The following is a 22,364-nucleotide window of genomic DNA, read 5'->3' as shown; positions in this document are numbered from 1 at the left end:
GACATTCCAGAACACAAAGATCAGCAGCACTCCCTGTAGAGACATTTGCCCACCTAAGCTAAGACTGAAGAGGAAAAACTGTTGTACTGGATGGTTTAGAAGTGACGCCATTCTGAGATAAATGTTTACAGTCAAAGAAAAGTGATTTCATCTCTGAATCAATACAGGAGCATTTGGCACATCCCAGACAGGGTAAATCCTGAGCTTTTCATTAAAATCAAACCCATTTCAAGACAGAATCCCTTCGTGCCTGTGCAGTTAATAATGGTCTCGCTTTAACATTGAAGCATTTCTGCATTCAAAGCCCTTCTAGGTTTTCTGAATAAATCCAAATAATCTCTATTTACACATCTGTCCCCAGTCCAACAGCATCGCAATTCTTAAAATATGCAATTTAGTCACTGTAAGTGAACAGTCAACCCTATTGAGGGCTCTGTTTTTCAAGCTGTATTTCTGGAGCTTACTTGAAGGGCAGCCACTCTACCCCATATTCAAAGCTGCCCTTTCTCCAACAGTTCACTTGGTGCTAAATGGGAAATACCAGAAGTCCACCACACTCTTCTCAAATACTTCAGTCATAGCAGAAATGTTTCCTGCCAGTGGGTTAAATACTGGTTTCCTCTGATGGCCTGTTTTGGACAGAAAGTCCTTAACTTTTGATGCAACCTAAGAATCCAAGCTTTGCTCTTTTTGTCTAAAGCCTTATGAAGACAGCAGTCAAAAGGACTCGCTGCAGCTCCCACCACTCACACTTTCTACGCTGTGTCCTAGAATGTTTTGGTGCATAATCCCAGTCTGCAGGCTAAAAAATACCTACACTTCTACAGCTAGACTTGCACATTTAAGGAAAACTCTTTAGGGACTAAGGGGGATAATTTCTTACAACTTAAAGCAACCAGAAATAGAAAAGCAAAATATTGCAGAAAAATTTAAACTCTTAAAATGCCCATAATAATGACCTATGATACCACTTTAAATGGGGACAAATAGGACACCTTTATTAAAATTTTGACTGGGCAAGCACAAACACATTCTAGTACATCAAATTAAATGCGTTTGTGAGCGTTAATTAAAGGTCTGAACAACATCACTTTGCATGACTATGAACAGATCTACCAGAACAAAGTACACAGGCATGTTGCTCCCAGCTAGACTCAAAAATACTATCTGATTATCAAAGAACTCCTTGCCAACACAGAAACATTTCAATTCCAGAATATCAGGCTGCCCATCACAGCCTTATGTGGCTGGAGAGTCCATCCACAGCAGTAAAATGTATGTGTTTCTGAAGTGATAATCCTATTTACACAAGCAATTTAAATATAGCCACTGCATACAAGCATTTACTATATTACTGTTTAGACTTATTCTAACACCTATGAGAACTGCTGATCTGCCTGAGTGCAGTCACAGCATCAACTCAGGAAATACTGCAGATTGTGATAGAGGTAGATCACAAGGGATTTTTTAAAATTTTTGGTTTGGTTTTGTTTTCCCTTGTGCAACCTTGCTGTGCAGGGTTAGCTGACAGAGCATGTCCCTGTAATTAAAACAACTGCATGAAAACTAAAAAACTCCAACAAATAGTGCATATAAATACACGACAGGTTTGAAGCCAGAAGAAACCACTAAATGATTTCCTGTTAGCTCATGTCATTATATTCATTAAGCTCTAATGGCTCAAACTTATTAAAACAAGCTACCTTCTCCAGAGGTGAAATAATCTTTTGATTTGAAGATAGAGATGGAGAATTTGTTACCTCCACACGTAGTTTGTTGTAATAAGAGGAAAAAGCACAATCTCCCTGTTAAAAATGTATGCCCTTTTTAATTAACTTCAGGTTCAGGCTACTTGTTGCTGCTCAGCATTGCCCTGCTAGGATAGAGAGTCCTTTGGTAGGTTTTTTTTGTCTTCAAGAGACACATTAATCAGTCTTCTTAATGCAAGACAAAATGAGCTCTTGCACAACCTTTTCCTCTGAATCATCTGTGGTTCTGCGCCTTAACCAATATTTCAACATTCCTTCTGAAAAGTAGGCACTCCTTTCTTTCTTAAATGAAGCTCCACAACAAGGTTTCCCCTGCTCCTCATTTTTCTCCTAGTTATGCAAGAGACATTTTAGTGTCTTGGCTCACAATAAGAACATTTGTCCAGTTCTAACCTTTAATCCCGCAGTATAGTCTCTCTCATCTTTGAAGCAGAAATTTGGCAAATCTTTCAGATTCTGTGCTCCTACACTCATCACCTGGCATTAGCTGTATTGAAATGATACAAGTCACACATCACTAACTTCAATTAGCAAAAAATCTAATCAATCTTTGGAGTAAATGCTATTTTTTGATTTCTACCCCAAAAAATGGAGGGAAAAAATCAAGTAATTAAGGTAGTGGAACTTCTCCTAGGAAAGCCTTTTGAAAATGCCATTAATGCTTTGTAGACATTTTAAAGGGTAGCTGTCAGTGGTAGGAAGCATTTGGCTCTTTAAAGCAGCTCTTGGCATGAAGGTCCCCATTTGTTTTGGCAACATTTCACATGATCACGTCATGTCACACAGAAAGAGCATGTACAATACTTCACACTTCCTGCACTTGGAAAAATATTCAAGCTTCCAAATAAACTGGATTTACAGAGTAACAATACCATAATTTCCCTCCCACCCCCTCACATAGGAAGTGTTCATAGCCTAGTGACACACTAAGAATCATGTTCAAACTGCACTTTGATTTTGATGCACTAGCAGATGTATCAGGAATGTTGTCATTTTATTCTGTTCAGTCTTTCTGAAGTCTAAAGAATATTGGTAAGGAAGACAGGAAATTAAACATTTACATCCTTCTTCCCCCAATACTTCCTCCCAGTCTTACAAATCTGAACGTCAAAGCTTGAAGTCTTTGCCCAGATACACTTAATGGCTTTCAAGTGAGGAAAATGTCATTTCACAGGCAATTCTTGAGCTTGGAAGAGTTGAAAATAAACAGGACTCTATAGGTTCAAGAGACCTTTTTGCCAGGTTCCTATCAGCTGAATTTAAGTAGATGGATCCTGCTGAATGAGTGGTTAAGGCTTCATTATGTAGCAATTTTCAAAAGCAGCCTTTTAACCCCTGTGCTAGGATTGCTATCTTCAAACCAAACTAATATGTTATTTCACATATGAACCCTCTTTAATTAGCTTGATTTGTCTGAGAAAGTAGCAGCCAGCTAGGAGAGAGTGAGACTAAATGATGGATACCATTAAATACCCTTCCTTACCTGTCCACATCGCATCAGCACCGGAGTTGTTCATGGACTAGTTTCTGAACAGTTCAGCCGATCGCTGCAGCATCCTTTAAAACAGCCTCTTGCAAGCTGCAGTGTGGTGAGCACCCAGGGAGAGCCAGCCACTCGTGCTGGAGTCTGTGATCAATGGCCCAGAGGCACACATACAGAATAAAAGCCACACCACAGAGCCATAAGGGACAGCAAGCTTGTCACAAAAAGGTTAAGACAACTGAAACGGGTATGGATGTCTCAAGGGCACTTCCCCTCCTGCATTGCTTTAGCTGATGCTATAAAAACACATCTTCCTTTTCCAAACCTTCACAGCACAAACATCCATCTTTTCCATACTCACCTTGAAACACTAAATGATGATCTGCGTGGCCACTTTGACATCCCAAAGAAATTGCCTGCTTTCACACACTAAGTTCTCCTCAAAGGGAAAGGCAGTGCTAGCAGCCTGTGTGGTGTATACTTCAAAACAAGGTAAAAAAAGGTAAAGTAGGAAACAGAGGCATTGAAATCCCTTCTCCACTACAGATCTGTCCTCAGGCTGCAAGGTGGACGAGATTTGCTGACGCTACAGTAAAAGCATGAATACCTGCAATTATAAACTGGGCTGAAGCCACGGTGTAACCCTTGCCATGATTTCATCTAGAACTGTGATGGCTGGTATGAAGACAACCACCATGTGGCTGGAGAATCATTATACAGCTACAGTTACAGCTCTCATGCAGCAGCAAGCAGGCACCTGCTCTTCCACCCCAGTTTGTCACAGTGCAGCAGCAACAACTGCTGCAGCAAAAGCTGACCATGACTTCTCTGCACAGAATCATGATCTTGTTTAGAGCTGCAAAGACAGCTAATTTGGTGGTTAAAGAAGACACCAGATGCCCTCTATTATGGCCTTCCTCTGCGTGTTAAAACACTGTGAGGAACCAGAGAGAAGATGAATTTCAGTTGTGTAGCACCTCCCTCCCCACCAAGCATTCAGAACTCTTGTAAACGTTGCTTATCCTTGCAGAAGAGCTCTATAATGGGTTATCTTTTCCCACCATATTAAATCAGTTAGGTTTGTTCCAATTAGGTTAAAACCAAGCAAACGGGAGCCATTTTAAAATAGTTATCCTGTCCAGGAGACATTTTAGTACTGACTTTCTATGTGAGAATTTCCAGTTACATCATGAGGTGCATCAAAACAGTAATCATATAAACTATTTTAAAAGCTGCTTCTCACACAGGAAAGTGTCAGCCAAAACTCAGATCTTCAACGAGACCCTTCTATGATTAATAACTCATTATAACCCTGTATGTGATCTCTAATATGCTCGAATAAAGACGAAGGACAACACACGCTGATCCCTACCAGAGAAATGAAGATACAGTCATACGCACTCCTGATGAATCACTCATCGTGTACTTTCCAAGTCAGTTTTATCAGGTGCCGTCTCTCAGCTCAAACAGCATTGTGATGTGGTACATTAGGAATGGCGTGTGGACACTTATGACATTAACTGCAGATTTCCTCAACCTTTTGTCAATGGATGCCAGGAAACAAGTCTAGCAGTGTCCTATTACTAAAACTAGGATGCCAGCTAATAATTCAGCTTCAGCAGTGCCGTAGTTCGTCCTCTAAGCTGTAGATTTTTACTTTTAAGTCTTTTAGTTCTCCTTGAATTCTACGTGTTAGTTTGTTTCCTTGGTGGACCTCACGTAGAATTGCAAAATCCTGGTCTGGTCCCAAACTCAAAGCCACCTAAAAACAAAAAGAAAAACAGATTAAGAAAAACAAAGCTGTACAGAATACAATTTAGAGAGTATTATGATAAGTATATGAGAGAGACAACTCCAAAGGAGACCCTTTGTAGCCAGCAAAGAGGATGTGTAAGTTAATAGCACTAGGATAATGCACATCACCAATAGAAAGGTGCTCCAGAACTAAAAATAAAGAACAAAGCTTTCATCACACTGTTGTTGTATTATAGTACTGGCAAGGAAGAAATCTTCGTAGAATATAACCATGTTGACTCCTAGCCTGTTGACTCCTTTCTAGTTCCTGTATTATTTAGGCACACACGAAAAGGGGCAAGTTACAGTATTTATCAAGTAACTCATATCTAGTTCTAAATTCTCAGGAGACCAGACGACATTTTATCTTTTGCTATTAAAACTAGAGGTGTTCTAACTGCTGTGGGTGACCTGCTGCCCTCTGAACTGCCAGGATTCAAGAGCAGTTCAAGTCCAGCCCCTTGACTCAGGCAGTGCCACATGGCCTGAGCTGAACAAAGGCTGCTGGATAATCACAACTCCTGAGGGCAAGCTGGCCAGGGATGACACTTCCTCTCACCTTGCAGCTGGAGAGCATGCCAGCCCTGCCACTTTCAGGGGCGCAGCATTGGAAGCTGCTCTAAAATCCCTCGATTCTCTTGACCCATTACAGTTTCTTATTGTGTCATCATGTAGTTCTTGGTCAAAGATTTTAATATGCCAATCAGAAAATTTAGTCATCGCTAGTCATTTTGACCTCGAGTGACGAGAAGGATTGAATGATCACTCCGCAGACTTCTTGCAAGTATTTTGTTGCCCTGCCCTCTTGTGGTTAACAGTGTTATGAAATTGAGAAGACAATGAAGAGCACACACCCACAGATTTAAAACACACAAGTTTGTACTAAAGGCATCATACACACTTTCCACCCCCTTTCATATACTGCTGTTAGTCCTTAAAGAATGAAGTTGAAAGACCCACAGGCCACTAAATTGAAGTCTTTAAAATAAATGCATCAGTTGGCATAAACTGAACCGTGCATCAAAAGTACAGGAAAAGAATGAATCAGTAGCACTGCTAAACTCCTGCAGGAGAGTCTAAGCTATGCCAAGATCATCCTCTCAAGCATATTCTAGATAAATGTCTCATCCTAAACTCCAAGCAACATCAAGGCTGGGCCTTTTCCTCTAAGCTGTTCTGATGTCCATCTACACATCTGGAAGCTACTGCAGAGAACAGAGCTTTAACTTCCAGCCATTGCTTCTGCAGTGATTTTCGGAAAGTCACAAATGACATTCTAAAGTAACAGAACATTCACAATACTTAAGATAATGATCTACCTCTTACAGGAACAGAACCAAACACTATGGCTCTCGCAAACAAAACAATTATTTTCTTTGCAGGATAAATTTCTGAATCAAACTACTGTCTTGCAATTTTGAGACAGCTAAGTAAGCTACAGGTGTCACATAAGAACTTTTGAGAGTGAAAACAAATACACAGCTAATACATAGCCAGGACAGTTCCTGGTAAGCTTGATGCCTAATTGATAAACAAAGACAAATCTTCTTTGCTTTGTAAAATACAGAGGAGGCAAGTTTTGTCAGATACTGATATTTAAAGGAGCATTTAGAAAAGGAGTTATTTCCTTAACCCTAGGGGAATACTACAATAAATACTGCAAGTGCTCCTCTATAGGATAAGCCTAAACCAGTCTGCCTCATTGAAGCTTAGCTGTTACCTTATAAATGTGCTTTTCTACATCTTTCACTTTCTGCTGAAGCCTTTTAATGTCATTCTTGAAGCCCTCTACTTCCATACTACGACGTTTCTCCAGGGCTTCACATCGCTGGGTCATCAGTTTCAGGCGCTTCCCCATCTTCTCTGAGCGCTCCTATGGAGAGGAAACCTCAGTAGGCCACACAAAACAAACACTGGAAGAGCATCACACAGCCAGCAGATGATTACAGACACATTACCTTAAAGAGCTCTTTGCCAGCATCTCTCTCCTCACAGATCCTAGCCACCTCCCCTTCCAGGGAGACACACTGCTCTCTGTACATGTGTGACAGGTGTTTTTCCTGCATTAGCTTGTCTTGCAGTAACTGGGACAGAGGAGGAACAGAAAGAATTAACTCAAGACTGTGCTTCCAAAACTTCTCCTGCCCTGGACCAGCAGTCTGATCACACCACCAATGTGACAGGAAAATAAAAATTAACAACCGGAACCAGAGCTCAAAAGTATGTGAGGACAATATTCTAACATCAACGCCATTACCAAAACCTTTGAATTAAGATACCAGTTTTGTATGACTGCTCAGCATTAAAAATAACATTCAGCTAGTTCTGTAACTCCCCTTTTGCAGCTGCTTGCCCAGCACTGTATTTCAGAGGCATCTGCATTCAGGGGGAGATAGAAACAATTCCCTATTGTCTGTTTACTTTCCAGTTCCTTATTCTGACCTCCCAGCGTCTCACTGGCAGTGTAGTGGAAGAAAAATTCAGTCTGCTAGAGAAGAGCTGGAAGTCATCAACTGAGGACTCATTCTCCCCCGACAGCAGCAAGGAAGATCCAGACACAGCTGGACCATTAGCTCAGAGCACTCACAGGAACAGAGAGCCATGTGCAATCAGCAAGCTAAAAACTGTTGGCCCCACTTATCACACAGCTTATGGAATTAGGAATTTTTTTCTGGGCATGAAAAACTGACAGTGACATGCTACTGTAAATCCTAACTATGTATTTTATCTGAAATTTGAAAGTTATGCTGATCTTGAAGCAGGAGGGGTTTTTTATTTAGATTAGTGCCAACAATAATGTAACTTAAGGCAATCTACTTCAACTTTGAAACTGCGGCTACTGACTGTCTATCGTGCCAAAACCAAGCTACCAAAGAAAAAAAAACCCCTACCTTTATTTCTCTGCTGTGGTGTTTTGAAGCTCCATCATTTACTTGAAGCATCTTCTTCAGCTCTCTGTGCTTTATTTTTCCTGACTCCTTGCTGAAAGCAAGATGATCCAGATGTTTGCTAAGTTTCTTTAACAGACTATCCTTCTCTGCCATCCATGCTTTTTCATTGGCTCTGGCATCAAACTTGAGCTGGAGAAAGTCCCGGGTGCTCTCATATAAGAGATTTTGGGTCTTACGGAGCCTGCAAAAAGGGATCCCAGTGGAGTTACCTTCTTTCCTAGTGCCTACCTTAATTTCATCAATCATCACTACAACTTGGAAGAAGCACAGGAGACAGGTGGTCTAAATGTGAGTTTAATTCTTCTCATCTAATGAAAGAAGTTCTCTTCTTCCAATGAGAGAGAGGATTTTTAATAAGCAGATTATTCCACTCATCTTCCACGCACACTACCAGATGGCTGCATAATTTGCTTTTCTGCCTGCTGCAGGAAGCAACACACCGAAACAACATTTCTATTGCTCCCTCTCTTCCCATCTCATGGCTACACCACGGTCACTGTCCCACACTCACTTTTCTGTTATAGCTTTTATCTTGTCCTGGTCCCTGCGGTGCCGCACCTCAGCTTCCTCCATCTGAATCCGCCTGTCCTCCAGGAGAGCCTCCACCTGCTCCTTGGTTAATCGTGTCTGTTCTTCCAGCTGAGCTTGCAGGGCCTTCACCTGCACCAGCAAAGACATCACGGAACAAGGCCTCACACCAGCTCTGCTCCTGTCCTTGCAAGTCTCTTAAATGCCAACATTTAGATCAAAAACTGTACCTGATAATACCTTTTCATTTCTCAATATTTTGGTTTTGTTTCAATGCTAAGTATTTCAAACAACTAAAATGTTTTTTTAAAAATCATGCTGTAGGCAAGAGAGACATACCATAAGGAGCAACATTAGATTGTTGAGATTTTTATATTGTTAAGATTTAACTGCACACGTCTAACAAATCCTGTGGAATATACAGAGACACTTCTGTACTTTTGCTTGAACAAGTAACATTAATAATAACAAAAACAACAAACACCATGAATATCTGCTGTACAAGTTTGTCCATTATTTGCTTTTCTTGATTCATCCTTCCTAGTACTTTACATACAGCTTCTGACATGTTCCCCAGTTCATAATTCTGCACGTTTTCTCTTTCATTCTCTCATGCTACCTATACCTATATTTTTATGGAAGTCTAGAAAAGGGAACATTTCATTTTATCAGTGCACCTTATGGGGGCTGCCTAATACTGTCTCAAACACATTGTTTCTGTCAAACTTCCACAAAACACCCAACCCTGCACATCTTCAGTGCATTTAAATCCCTGTCTGCTATCAAATTATGGGAGATAACATCAATTACACATTCTATACTCAGGACAACATATTTCAGTTGACATTAGTGGAACATCTGCTTACATAAAGCTTCCAGAATCTGTTCTTAAATTTACATTCACAGCAAAGAAACAGCTAAGTAAACTGACTAAGTGTGAATCCACAGTAAGATGCAGGGATTTATACAACTGGTACATCTACATCTTATCTAAGCATACAGCATTTTTTAAATAATAATTTTCTGCGAGTCAGAGATTATGCCCATCAGTTGGCAAATGTTTTTACCTGTAGCAGAAGCGTTTCATCATCCTTTTGGTATCTCTCAGAACTTTCTGGTTTCTCTCCCTTTGCTGTTGGTTTTGAAGTGCTCTTCTCTGTACCTACTGAAGAAATTTAACAGAAGTAGGAAAGGGTTTTACAAAGTACTTGCAGTACCTCCCCAAGCATGACATATTTATGTTCTGGTAGGACTACAGGAACAGCAAACAGGTTGCCACTGCTACAGTCACAAGGACTTCCAAGAGGGTTAGCTGAAAGAAAAGAATTCAAGAACCTTGGGTGATGACATACCTTTATCCCCTCTATCATGCTGTATTTAGGAGCCCTCCTAATTTTGTTGGCATATACAGAAAGAAAACTTGACATGTCTCCTTAAAATAAATTATGAATAGGCAGATGCCCGAGCCGCACAAACATCAAGGCCTGAATGAGTTTTGAGCCTGTAGGCTAATTTCAGTCAGTTTGAAGAGACAATTATTTCAAAAGAGGAAATGAGCATAGAGGCATCTGTACCCACACTACTGTCTGCCCTGAGGGCAAGCAGAAGCTCACAGCTTGGCGTGGCTGTGGCAAAGGAGCCTCCCAGCTGGGACCTGCACAGGGCCAGAGCAGCCCCTGAGGGTGACACAGCCTCCTCCTTAGCAGGGACACCAGAGCCAGCTCAGGCTGCTTTACAGCATGTTGGAGGGAAGACAAAAGTACTGCATGGATATGTACGGACACATTGAGGGAACTTAATGGAGATTTATTTGGTATTCAGGAGACAGACACACAAAAAAAGCAAGAGCTGAGCTGCTGGCACTCAGCTTGGTGTGGTACCTGTGCTGGAAGCATCACCTTGCTCCTGGCTCTCTGCTGGCCTTTGCTGAACAGTAACCTACAGAAACAAGACATCTGCACTGAGCATCTACTTGCCCAAAGGTGCAAAGGTCAAGAACAAGTCTTAAAAAGTAAAACGAGATATCCAAAAGAACAGCATTACCTAACTTCTACCACAAGACACGGAAGACATTCACAAGTGTAATGCCCATGTTGAAAATTTTCCTTTATCATGGCTGACTTTTGCCATTACTGCCTCTGTAATTTTCACCAGAACAAGTGGAAAGTAATTCTGCCTTTGATAGCTTCATTAGGAGGAAAATCAGCACCCTCAGCAGGAAAAAAAGAGCATTTTGGAAACAGAGAGAAGAGGAAGGTGAAGATGATGTTATTTCCTTCTTGTCTCAGCAAGACAGGAAACATAAAGCTTCATTTATCAGCACATTCATTCAAGATACTGAATAGGCCTGAGATAAAAGCTGAGTGATAAAAAATACTGAAACTCAACTGTTGAACTGAAACCCACCTAAAAAAAGGAAGCCATGAAAGAGCAGGTTATAACTCCAATGTTTGTCTTTAGGTTGATATTACATAATAGGCCTAATTGTAGAGTTACCCTAAACCAGGAATTTTAAAGCTTGTGCAAGAACTTTGAAGAGCTTGAGCAGTGCAGAGTAACCATGAACAATGCAGCATATTTCAGCCTTTTTCTGCACCTTATTCCAAAAGAAATCCTATATTCCCATCACAGTTTTTACCCAAAACACTCATGACTTTTTTGAGTAGGTTCAACTACATTGCACATCACATGTACTGCCACATAAACAATTCAACATCATTTCTGAAATATGCAACACAATGTTGTCTAGAGGGAATGGTTCTTCGGCAGTCTTCAGCCCAGGAAACTGCTGCAGCAACCTTGGCACATATTCTTCTTTACCAAAGCTCTAAGAGAGGAATTCTGAGACAGCTGAGCTTCAAACACCGTGCCTGGTCATTTTCTGCACTTTTTTTTTTCCCTTTTTGTGGTGTTCTTGCCAACCCTTGACAGATGGTTCTTCACAACCATTTGCCAGTTGACTCCAGACTCCTATCTGACATTTCAGAGGCCGACCTGGAGGAATGTTTGGAAGGAAGAAGGAGGCTGATGGTAAGAGGACCTACTTTCAGTGTGCTTGTTCTTACCTTTCAGCATTTATACTAAAACCCAGTGCTGCTACAGACCCCTCTTGCTTTGGACTCATTTAGCAGCCTTTGACTCGTGGGACAGATCTGGTCTGCGGTCAGACTAAGGGATAGAGATACTCATGTTACAGTCCAAAGAGATCTATGGAAAAATGGAACTTGCCTTATGTGGAGGCTCCTTATGAAAATATGTAACTTCTCCTTTATTTGCTCCCAGTATAGCCAGGAGTTGTTGGATTTTTTTCCTGTCCTCCAATTCCCTGGAATACAAAAGAAGTGGTCAGCAGATTATTTTTTTTTTCATTACATCACAACATTGAGACACACTGTCCTTTTATTTCACCTGTTGATGCTTGCAAGTTTTCCAACCTGTTGCAGTTCTTGAGAATACTGCTTTAAAAACAAGCTCCCAAAGACATTCCTGATGTTGCCAATACCAGAACACCAGCAGTTTTGCTGGGATTGGAGAGCATTTCTCTTTTCAAATATGACAATACTGTGTCGGCTGATACAATAGCACATGGTGAAAAGAATTCGCATTAAAAGTTATGAACAACCTAAAATTCTTTCAGATTGTAAGTGTCCACTGTTTTTAAAGCAAACTACACTAAGGGCTGTATCAGACTTTTTTTTCACACTCCTGAGAAGTGTCAAAGCACACCAACACATTTTGACTTAAGTTCTTAAATCTTGAACAGAAAAACTCATGCTGGAAGAGGGAAAGAGAGTGAGGAGGACAAAGTAGCAGAGACAATATGTAATGAACTGACCACAACTCCCATTCCCTGTCCCCCTGTGCTCCTCAGGAGGAGGAGGTAGAAAATTCATGAGTGAAGTTGAGCTGGGAGAAGAGAGGTGTGGGGGAAAGGTATTTTAAGATCTGGGTTTATTTCCCATTATCCTGCTCTGATTTGATTGATTGATTTAGGTTGGAAGGGACCTTAGAGAACATCTGGTTTCAAGCCCCTTGCCACAGGCAGGGAACCTTCCACTAGACCAGGTTTCTCAGACCCATCCAACCTGGCCTTGAACGCTTCCAGGGATGGGGCATCCACAGCTTCTCTCAGCAAGCTATTCCAGTGTCTCACCATCCTCATTCCTGTCAATAACAAATCTAAACCCACCCTCTTTCAGTTAAAACCATCCCCCTCATCCTGTCACTACATGCTCTCTCCAGCTCTCCTGTAGGCCCTCTAAGTCCTAGAAGGATGCTACAAGGGCTCCCTGGAGCCTTCTCAAGGCTGAACAGAAGAGAAGAAACTCCTCTACTCGCTCAGCCTGTCTTTGTAAGACAGAGGCTCCAGCCCTCCGTACATTTAATCATTAGTAATTTCCCCCAGTCAAGTCTGTTTTGCCTGTGATGGTGCCTGGGGAATGAGCTCTCTGTCCTTAGCTTGACCCATGAGTCTTTTCTTGTATTTTCTCTCCCCTGTCCAGCAGAGGAGGTGAGTGATAAACAGTCTAGGTGGGCACCTGGCATCCAGCCAAGGTCAACCCAGCAGAGACAGCTTCAATGAAAACTTCACATTCAAACTGGTAATTCACAATTCAAATCTGAACCAATGCTCAACTTCTGCCCTTCCTTCCACTACCACAACAATGTGTGGAAACATATTCAGCAGCCCAGCAGATTGCACTGCACCTCCACAGGCAGGGTTTCATAGAGGTACGCAGTAATTGCTGCTCTGAGGACTGCAGGTGTGGCTGAGAACACCTGCAGGAACTGCTGCTGGCAGTGGCCCAGCCCACCTGAGTTTGAGGCGGTCATTCTCCGAGTAGAGGCGCAGGACCTGCTCCTTCTCCTGGAAGAGGAGCACCTGCATGTCACTGAGCGCCTTCTGCAGCTCCGCGATCTCCTCCTCCAGGTGCTGGACCTCCCACTGCAGCTGGTGCTGGGGGAGACAAGGAGGGACCTGAAATCAACCACAGCCCTGGACAACACACACACACTGCTTGTGCCCTGACTCTGCAACAGGCATACAACAGCCAGACCAGGAACGATTTTATTCTCCTATAATATTTCACCAGATGAGGGCAGTATTGGAAAAATCATTTTAAAATGTTTCAGAGCCCTGAGAATCACTGTCACTACACAACACTGAAATAAGGCCTCAGCTTGTGTCTCCAGTGGCTGCACTTCCACACTGGTGGTCACAGCAGGTATGGGGAGCCTGACATCAACAAAAGCCAAGCAAAGCCTCTGTAAAAGCATTTATTTTTGAGAAAAATCACTGAAGAATAAATATCTGTACCATTTAGCAGCAAGAAATTCAGCTAGCTATTATGTTTCATTTTTTCCACCTGGTTTAGTAAGTTACCAACCACTCCTGTATGAAAAAAAGCATTATTTTGCAACTTGTCCCTCTTTTTCCCACATGACAGTAAGATGTACAGTCCTTCCCCAAGGACTTTCAGGCTGCTTCAAGCATGGCCAGGGCTTGAGGAAGCACCTCAACGACCTCAGAAGTGATTATTTTATTCCCAAAGAGCCACCCACAATTACAAAGATGACTGCTAAGCAGGTATATGCTACAGCACATATCAGAGCACTGCATATCTTGCAGATATTCTGTAAGATTTCTTCCTCTTAAATGGCAAATCCTTATATTGCTGCTTAACAGCTTATGGCCAGGCTTATGAACTCCACTGCACTAAGTATGAATTATATCCATAAGTCAAAGCCCATTAAATTTGGACAAAAGAGCATTCCTTCACTACAAGAAGCAAGGGAAAGAAGCTGGACCACACAAGACATGAGCATCTAAACTCAGTCCTCAATATAAAAAAACAAGCAAAATTCCCACTGTGAGGATATAACCAAGCCATAATGACTTTAGAAGAACATCCTGCAGGCATGTTGCCATTTGATTTGACAGAGGACAGCCAGCTAGATCTTAAAATCAACCCCCCAAATCTACTAATTTCTTCCCAGCTCTACCATGTTACTGGTAAATCCCAAGATTTCTGTGTTGACTTTCCAACTGAAAACAATACTAAGCTTGTGAACGCAGTCCATCCCTGTTCAAACACCCGTCTGCTAACCTGCTCATCATAGGTTTGCTTGTATTTCTCCAGCCTCTTCATCAGCTCCTCGTGCTCCTCATCAAAGTCAGCGATCTTCTTGCGGTAGTAGTCCAGCAGCTCGTGGGAGGGGTGCAGGTGGCCCAGGCGCTCGCTGACCGACGGCAGCGGGGTGAAATCCTCCCGGCTCGGCGCCCACGACTCCGCAGATCTGCGAGAGGCGCGGGGGGTCGGCAGCCTGCAGAGAAGCAGTCTCTCATGACGTGGAAGCTTCAGACAGGAAGATTACAACGCTTTCTAAAGCGGCTAAAAAGATTTTCAGTTTTCACATAGGTTCAGTTTAAAATACAGATTTAGCTCGATCGCTCTCTGGGTATTAACCAGAGATTACAGCATTTCGGACACCCAAGAACTTTGATAAAGAACAGCTTGCAGGTGTATTGAACTGTGGAAGAGAGTCCAACCAATGGAAAAGATAAAAAAACAATGCTATGGAAGCAAAGCCTCATACATATTTGGGAAAGATAACTATGAAAAGAGGAGAAAAAGCATAGAAGGACAGAACTCAGGAAATAAAAAGTCCATTGCTGTTCAATTAGAAGCAGCAGCCACTGTGAAATAGACAGGAAAACATAATCTGTGACAGTCACTATTTGACACCCAGAGAGAAAAACACTTCCTAAAGATAAACCATCAAATAAAGATGACAATTCAGGCTAGCTGATACACTAGTCGTTATAATTTAAGGTGTAGGTCTAGGAATCTGTGTGCTTTCCTTTCTGGTGTACTTGATATTCTTATTCATGTAGCTTGTCCACCCTCGACATTGAAACAGAAGCTGCCAAGTTCTTGAATCTTACGTTGAAGTGCTACACGGAAAGCAAGTCACTGTTATGTAGACCAAATCAAGGATATGCATAATTATATACTGTATTTTACTCAAAATAATATTTAGTGCATGCAAACATTTAATCTGTTCAAACAAGCACCAAATTTGCAAATAGAGGTGCAGAGTTAAAAAAGAAACCTCAGAAAGTGTTCTTTTCATTATTTATATTGATATAACAACTTTTTATTTTTTTGGTACATAATACTACAAACAACAGAAGCTAAGAAGCCTCTTGACTAAAGAGCTTCAGAATCTGGTCCTGAAGAATCGGGAATTTTGATGACAAAGTGATTTAATAGGCGACACTGAGGCAATGGTGACCTTTACAGAGCCACCCACCGCACCAAAGCTGCTTGGTTCTGAACCCCAGTGCACATCCATGAAAACTCTGGGCACTGTAGGAAAGCATTAAATACGCAAAAGTACAAGTACTGAGTGCAGGAGCTTGCTGCAGGACCAGAAACGCCGTAAAAAACACGCTTAGAGAAATAACACGAGAAGGAAAGAGGTAACCAGGCATAAGTTGAGCGCGTTACTGCTGAAGAGCAGCAGGAACGGGAAGATGGAAGAACGAGGAGGCACAGCAGCAGACCAAAGAGTCCCCCACGGCAAAGTAGTCTACCAGGCAGTAAGGACAGGGCTCCGGCAGCCGCAGGGTCCCGACAGGAGCACCCGCACACTCACTACCTTGCGCTGCGCGGGGTCTCCGCGGCGCGCTCCGCTGCGCTCATCGCGCCTCTGCGGAGCGTCGGGTTCTCTATGGGCGGGGGGCAGCGGCTCCGGGCACCCCGGCTGGAAGGCGGAGGCGGGTGGCCGGCGGGAGCCCCGTTGGAAAAGCCCAGGAACAGCGGTCGCGGGATGGCGGTCCCACCACCGCCGCCGCCTCCTCCTCACAGCCCCAACGGCCAAGCAATCGCCGCGCCGCGCCCGCCGCGAGTTCAACGGGGCGACGCCCCGCCCCCGCCACCTCCTCCAATCACAGGCGGGCGTCCATGCGGGGCCGGCGGCCCGCGCCAATCAGCGCTGGCGACACGAGCGGCGGCGGTTCCGCCCCGGCGCCTCTGGGAGTTGTGGTGCCGGGGAGCGCGGAGGGCCGTGCGCGTGCGCGGCCGGGGCACGGGGCACGGGGCGGGGCCTGCGCTGACGGAGCCCGCTGGTGTGAGGGCGGAGTAAAGCCGCCTGTCCGCGCCCCAAAACACAACGTGCTAAACGCCCCTTGGGCTTCGGAAATGACCTGGCATTCGGAAGCAGCCCCAAGAAGTTGCTGGCTCTAATTCTGGCTGAATTGAATGTGTTCTTGAGGTCATCCCGGTGCCTTTTAGCCTCCTCATCCTCCTCGTGTACCCCAGCAGTACCTAGTAGCAGCGTTGCCATTTATGCACCAAACCATTTCCTAATTTACGAAGTGTGCTGAAGAAAAAAACCCCAATTTGCTCAGTAATAAGCCAGGGTTCTTTTTACCTTAACGCTTCGTTTAAAGACATGGACTTTCTGTATGACAAGGAAAAAAAAAAAAGGCTCACTGAGGAAACCGTGTGGCTCTTCCTCATCACGATTTGCAGCTTCCTTGTGAGGGGAAGAGGAGGGGCAGACGTTTATCTCTTTTTGGTGACCAGACTCTGGACCTCCACTAGCCTAAACATGTAAAAATGTAAATGTAATGTAAAACCAAAACAACCTTGAGGCGTCTACAGGGAAACCAGGAAAAGACTGGATCTCAAAACGAAGCTCTTGAGCTTTTTCCTTCTGGTATTTCTGGCTAAATCATAAATTCTCTTAGAAATTGGGTACATGGTGATTCTGTTGTTGGGAATATAAAACAAATGTATTTACTCGAAAGAGTCTGGTACAGCTAGCTCATCAGAAGAGAGACATAAGCAAATAATAAAAGAAAAAAGTGGAAGGAGCTTGTAGAAATATATAATTTCTACGTACTAGTAAGGAAACCTCTGCATTCCGCATGCTTATATAGTCTTACATAAAATTATTAAGCATCCGTGTCAGAAACCTCCTATGAAATGCACAAACACGTAGCAACAAGACAATAACCTCAATTTGCTCAATGTTTTAAAAGCTCGGCTTGGTCTTACCTGTACCTTCTGTGAAAATTAGACATTTGCATTGGAGGTGTGTTTTTTCCACACGTAAAACGTGGGTGACGCCTCCTTAATCTGGCAGGGAAGCGATGCCCGTAAATGTTTTGACCCGCGTGCAACAGATCTTGAAAGCCTCCTGGCGACGGGAGGAGGAAATTGACTTTTTCTGAGGCTGAAATAGAACTCCAGCACGGAGGTTTGAATGTAATCAGTAAGAATAAAGTGAAATGTGGCGTTTGGTGAACACTGAAGCCACGGTTCTGGTTAAAAACAAAAAAGACACTCAATTTACTTTGGAAGACTGTGTTGCAACGGAGACAGATCTCTCTGTGGCGACAGCGCCAGGACCCGAGGGAACGGCCCGGAGCTGTGCCGGGGCAGGTTCAGGGCGGGGATCAGGGAAAGGCTTTTCCCCCAGAGGGCAGCAGGCACTGCCCCGGCCTGCCGGAGCCCCGGGAGCGTTCGGACAAGGCTCCGGGGCACACGGGGTGGCTCCGGCGGACGGTGCCGTGCGGTCCCCTCACGATCCCCTCACGATCCCCTCACGCTCCCCTCACGATGCCCACGCCGCCATCGTCACCGCCCGGCGGCGCCTGAGGGAGAGGGCGGGGCCTGAGAGGAGGCGTGGGCAATCGGGGGGCGTGGCCTCGGCGGCGCTCCTGACGTCAGACACAGACAATGGGCGACGCGTCCCCGCGGAACCGGAAGTGAATGTCTTAGATTTCGTCGCACATTCCTCCGCGGCGGAAGTGGTGACTGCCCCGCCCTCACCGGTGCCCGGTCCCTCCTGCCCCGCGCAGTGCTCTGAGGGGCGGCGGGCCGGGCGGACTTGCGCTTGAATCTGTCGCGGGGGCGTTTCCGAGAGCGGCGGACGCGGAAGGCGTCTCGCCAGAAGAAGCGCGGCGGCGGGACTACTTTTTGGATCGGAAGGCGACGTGCGAGAACTTCCGGGGAGGGCTCAGAAAGCGCGTCACTTCCGGCGGGCCGGGACGCGAGGAGCGGGGCTCGGGCGGGGGGAGCGGCCCCGGCCGGGACAGCGACAGCGGCCCTCGGCAGCAGGTCCCGCCGCCCCGCCCGGCAGCGCCGCCGGGGGATGCGCCTCGGCCCCCGGCCCGGCCCCTGAGCCCCCGGCCGCCCCTCTCCGCCCTGCGCTCCCGGCGGCGGCGGCGCCCCCCTCCCCCTGCGGCCATGGCGGGGGGCGGCGGGTCGCGCTACGCGGCCGAGTTCGTGCCGCCGCCCGAGTGCCCCGTGTTCGAGCCCAGCTGGGAGGAGTTCAGCGACCCGCTCGGCTTCATCGGCCGCATCCGCGGCCTGGCCGAGAAAACCGGCATCTGCAAGATCCGGCCCCCCAAGGTACCGCCCGCCTCGGGGGGCCCGGGGAGCGCCGGGCGGGCTGAGCGCGGCCCGGCCCGCGGTGCCCGGGCGGGGCTCGGGAGGAGCGGGCAGGCCTGCCCCCGCGGCCCGTTACCGCTCGCGGTTCCCTGTGTCGCTTTCCGCAGGCCGCGGTGTCCGTGCCCGCGGCCCGAGGAGCCTGTGCGGTCTTTGGCCTCCGAGCCGGGCTCTGTGGCGGCTGCCGTGGAGCAGCTGAGGGGCGAGCAGCGTGCTCGGCGCCTCAGGCTAGTTTTACTTCCGAAAGGCCAGCAGTCGACTTGTGAAAGCGGGGAAGGCTTTGTAGGTGAAATGGGGCGTCTGCTCCGCGCGGGGAAGAGGGAGAAGGAAGGCCGTTTGTTCGTCATGGAGCACTGGTTATGAACGTGGGGTTCAGATTGTTAGAAGAGGAGGACGGGCAGCCTGTTGGTGTCCGGCATCACGTTCGTGGCCGGTTTTCAGGAGGCAGCGGCTCGATCTCTGTTCCTTACGGGCACCTGCCCAGTGACTCGGTGAGGCAGGCCGGCACAGGGAGGGCGTCGGGCAGCTTGGCTAAAGGCCCTTACAGCACTGAGTTATTAAAGTGTCAATAAACCTCCGATGCAGCTGCTAATGAGAGACTTGAAAACAGCGGAGAGAGGTAAAAACCTGAAAAGACTGATGAGAGACTTGAGAACAGTGGAAAGAGATAAAAACCTGAAAAGACTAATGAGAGACTTGAAAACAGTGGAGGGAGGTAAAAACCTGAAAAGAAAGCGTGTGACTGAGGACAGGGTGGGTTTGGGGCTCGCTGGCCGGCTTTCTGTCTCTCCTGAGCTGTTTTGGTTCCCGGAATGTGTTTAGCTGGTTTGACGACACGGTGAAAACTTGACCTCTAAGGGGCTGCCCTTGCTAAAATAAGCTGCGTAGCTCAGGTTGAGAGGCCACAAGGAGCAGATCCAGATCCTGTTCGTTGAGGATAAGTAGAACTTTCCTGGCCATTGGATGTGTTTGTGTTTCTCGGGGCCTGCTGGGCTGTTTGCCTCGCAGGGTTTCGCAGGATGCACACCTTGGGTTGATTTGCACCCTGCAGTAATTGCTAAATCAGACATCTCATACCTAAGCTGACTGATTTATTGCTCTTCTCTGTTATTGGAAGTTGTAACCATTAGAGGTTGTGCTCGAGGCCTTTATGTGCTCTAGCAGAGCAGATCAGGATTGTTTTGTGTGGCTTGTCCACCTGTAATGGCGTGTCCTTCCTCCGCTGCGCTCGCTGCCAGGCAGACAATCTGCTGTAGCTGAAGCTTTGGTAAAAAGTGCTGAAGTGCTTGTTTTGATGTGGTAGCACAGTTTTGAGAGATGGGTGGGAGGCACTCGTGGTTGCAGCCGACCCCTGACAGTGCTGAGAAAGTCATTATTTAAGGCTCCATTCCTGTTAAAGCATTGGGCTCCTGGCTGGTGCTCTTGTCTCTGTTGAAATGGCTGTAGACAGGCAGAAAAATGTTACGTGTGTTATAATGTGTCTGGTTTAGTCTTTGTTGCTGTTGACACTGAGGATTTATCCTTGTGCAAGATACATGGATTCTTTTTTTAAGGTAAATAAGTAACCCATCAACTACAGAGTGTATCTCATGTTTAGGCTTAGCATGAGGTAACGCATACTGAGATGCTCAGAACCTTCTTTTCTTTGACATTTCTGAGTCTGGGATGATCTTTCTTCCAACTGAAATATGGTGGGAGGAACATTGTTGTATAAGCACAAAAATGTCTTAAAATTGGAAAATGATATCAGCAGTTGTTCTGAGAAACTAGTTTACTACTGGAAGCTTGTTTCCTCAGGCATTGTTAGGGTTTTGTGTGCTGTTCAGAGAGGTTTCTGGAAGCAATAAAATGTCTTTCTGTCTCTGTTCAGGACTGGCAGCCTCCATTTGCATGTGAAGTCCAGAGTTTTCGTTTCACTCCCCGAATTCAGCGCCTGAACGAGCTGGAGGTGAGCTTTTCCACTGCTGATAGAGTTCAGTGTCTGCACTGAAAGCCAGAGGTCTCCCTGCTTGAGGGTTGCATCTTGGCAGGTTTCTGGATGGGGGACACTTTAGAAGCCCATAGGCCACATCAGTGTTTATACTTGGCAGTGGCAGAGTTTGTAGAGAATAACTCTCCCTGGCTTTGAGAAAAATCTGTTTTTTATTTTATTACCCAAAATAACCACAGGAGTTTTTCACATTCACATTCAACTGGAAGTGTCTAAAATGAAGTCCAAATATCATGTGTGTAGTAAGAGCGGCCAGTGTCTGGCCCTCAGAGCTCCACAGGCAATGATTTTTTCCTCTTAAAATATTTACTGCTGCTCTGATGCCTCTGGTTACCTCATCCCGTCGTGATAATGCCTTTTAAGCCTTAAAATGATTTTTTATAGGCTTATTAGAGCTGGTTAATTTCATGATTTGAAAACTTATGTGAGCTGTCTTGAAAGCAGCGTGACCTCCATTCTGTCCTGGTTTTTCCTTTTCTCTACAACATTTCTCAAAGCCTTGCTTTGTTCACATACCAAAATGTCATTTGGCTTGTAAATGGGTCCCCTTATGGAAAGTGATTTGAGTACTCCAGAAATACTCCAGGGAGGAGGCCCTTTGTGTGGTTAAGGCATATATAAAAACTGTTTGTAATTCCCCTCCTCCCCACCAATGTATATTTTAATAATTGTTCCTGTGTTTCTCCCTGGAATGCTGATTATTTCATCAGCGTGCATTTTGCTTTCAGACCAAGAAGTTATTTGGTAGGAATTTAATTTATAGGGCCTTAAATGCAGAGAAAAGAGCATTTATAGTAATTTTATTTTTGTAAAGATCTTTCTTTTTAACAACGTTTCTATTTCTAGGGTTCTTTTAAGTGACAAAGAAAAATCTCCTCTGCCAAGTTGCATGTTGAAAATGGAAACACTATAAAAACTTACTTTGTTTTCTCTCAGGGCTGTGAGGTTTTGAACATGTGTGATTGTCTGCCTTTACTGATTCCAGGCAATGACAAGAGTGAAACTGGACTTCTTGGATCAGTTAGCAAAATTCTGGGAACTCCAAGGATCCAATTTAAAAATCCCTGTGGTCGAGAGGAAAATACTGGATCTCTATGGTCTGAGCAAGGTAAGTATCTGTAGGCCTTAGGCAGACAGGGATTTCAGTTTTCATTCAAGCTCAAGAAGCCAAGCAGCAGGAAGGGCTTGTGTTCCAGCACTAATCTCATTAATCCAGAGTTTAAATAAGTGGGAAAAATAACACTGAAAAGACATTTCTCATTTGAATGCGTATGGCGAGCATGTCACGGTGTAACGAAATTAGTTACCTTTGGTTGGATTGCATACAGCAGGTATTTATTACCCTCTGTAGCTGGAATATCCTGCTGTCAGCTGGCCAGCAGGGTTTTC

General features: G+C 45.0%; 2 protein-coding genes across 4 annotated transcripts in view; one reads left to right on the top strand and one right to left on the bottom strand.

Annotated features, from left to right (window-relative positions):
• Nucleotides 1–971: 971 nt before the first annotated feature.
• Nucleotides 972–16,397, bottom strand: CCDC77 (coiled-coil domain containing 77). 2 transcript variants are annotated; one of them, XM_066184237.1, is made up of 11 exons: nt 16,188–16,397; nt 14,633–14,849; nt 13,340–13,482; nt 11,754–11,850; nt 10,406–10,463; nt 9,593–9,690; nt 8,509–8,657; nt 7,938–8,178; nt 7,005–7,130; nt 6,767–6,919; nt 972–5,014 (listed from the first exon to the last, which is right to left on the bottom strand). In XM_066184237.1, exons 1-11 carry the CDS (start codon nt 16,229–16,231, stop codon nt 4,868–4,870), a joined length of 1,473 nt encoding a protein of 490 aa, XP_066040334.1. In that variant the 5' UTR covers nt 16,232–16,397; the 3' UTR covers nt 972–4,867. The 2 variants fall into 2 exon arrangements, with proteins under 2 accessions (XP_066040334.1, XP_066040335.1); XM_066184238.1 differs by having other exon boundaries at nt 9,593–9,687.
• Nucleotides 16,398–18,769: 2,372 nt separating this feature from the next.
• Nucleotides 18,770–22,364, top strand: part of KDM5A (lysine demethylase 5A) — a 46,941-nt gene continuing 43,346 nt past the window's right edge. For both annotated transcript variants that reach the window (XM_066184234.1, XM_066184233.1), the window contains exons 1-3: nt 18,770–18,949; nt 20,856–20,933; nt 21,961–22,083. In XM_066184234.1, coding sequence (XP_066040331.1) covers nt 18,785–18,949; nt 20,856–20,933; nt 21,961–22,083 — 366 coding nt within the window. In that variant the 5' untranslated portion in view covers nt 18,770–18,784. The remainder of the gene's footprint in view (nt 18,950–20,855; nt 20,934–21,960; nt 22,084–22,364) is intronic.

The sequence above is a fragment of the Chamaea fasciata genome, unplaced genomic scaffold (genome assembly GCF_029207755.1).
Source record: "Chamaea fasciata isolate MVZ Bird 193981 ecotype frontalis unplaced genomic scaffold, bChaFas1.0.hap1 SCAF_5, whole genome shotgun sequence".
NCBI classification, from domain to species: domain Eukaryota; kingdom Metazoa; phylum Chordata; class Aves; order Passeriformes; family Sylviidae; genus Chamaea; species Chamaea fasciata.
The sequence above is the reverse complement of the archived record's forward strand: the minus strand, read 5'-3'. Positions and strand labels throughout refer to the sequence as shown.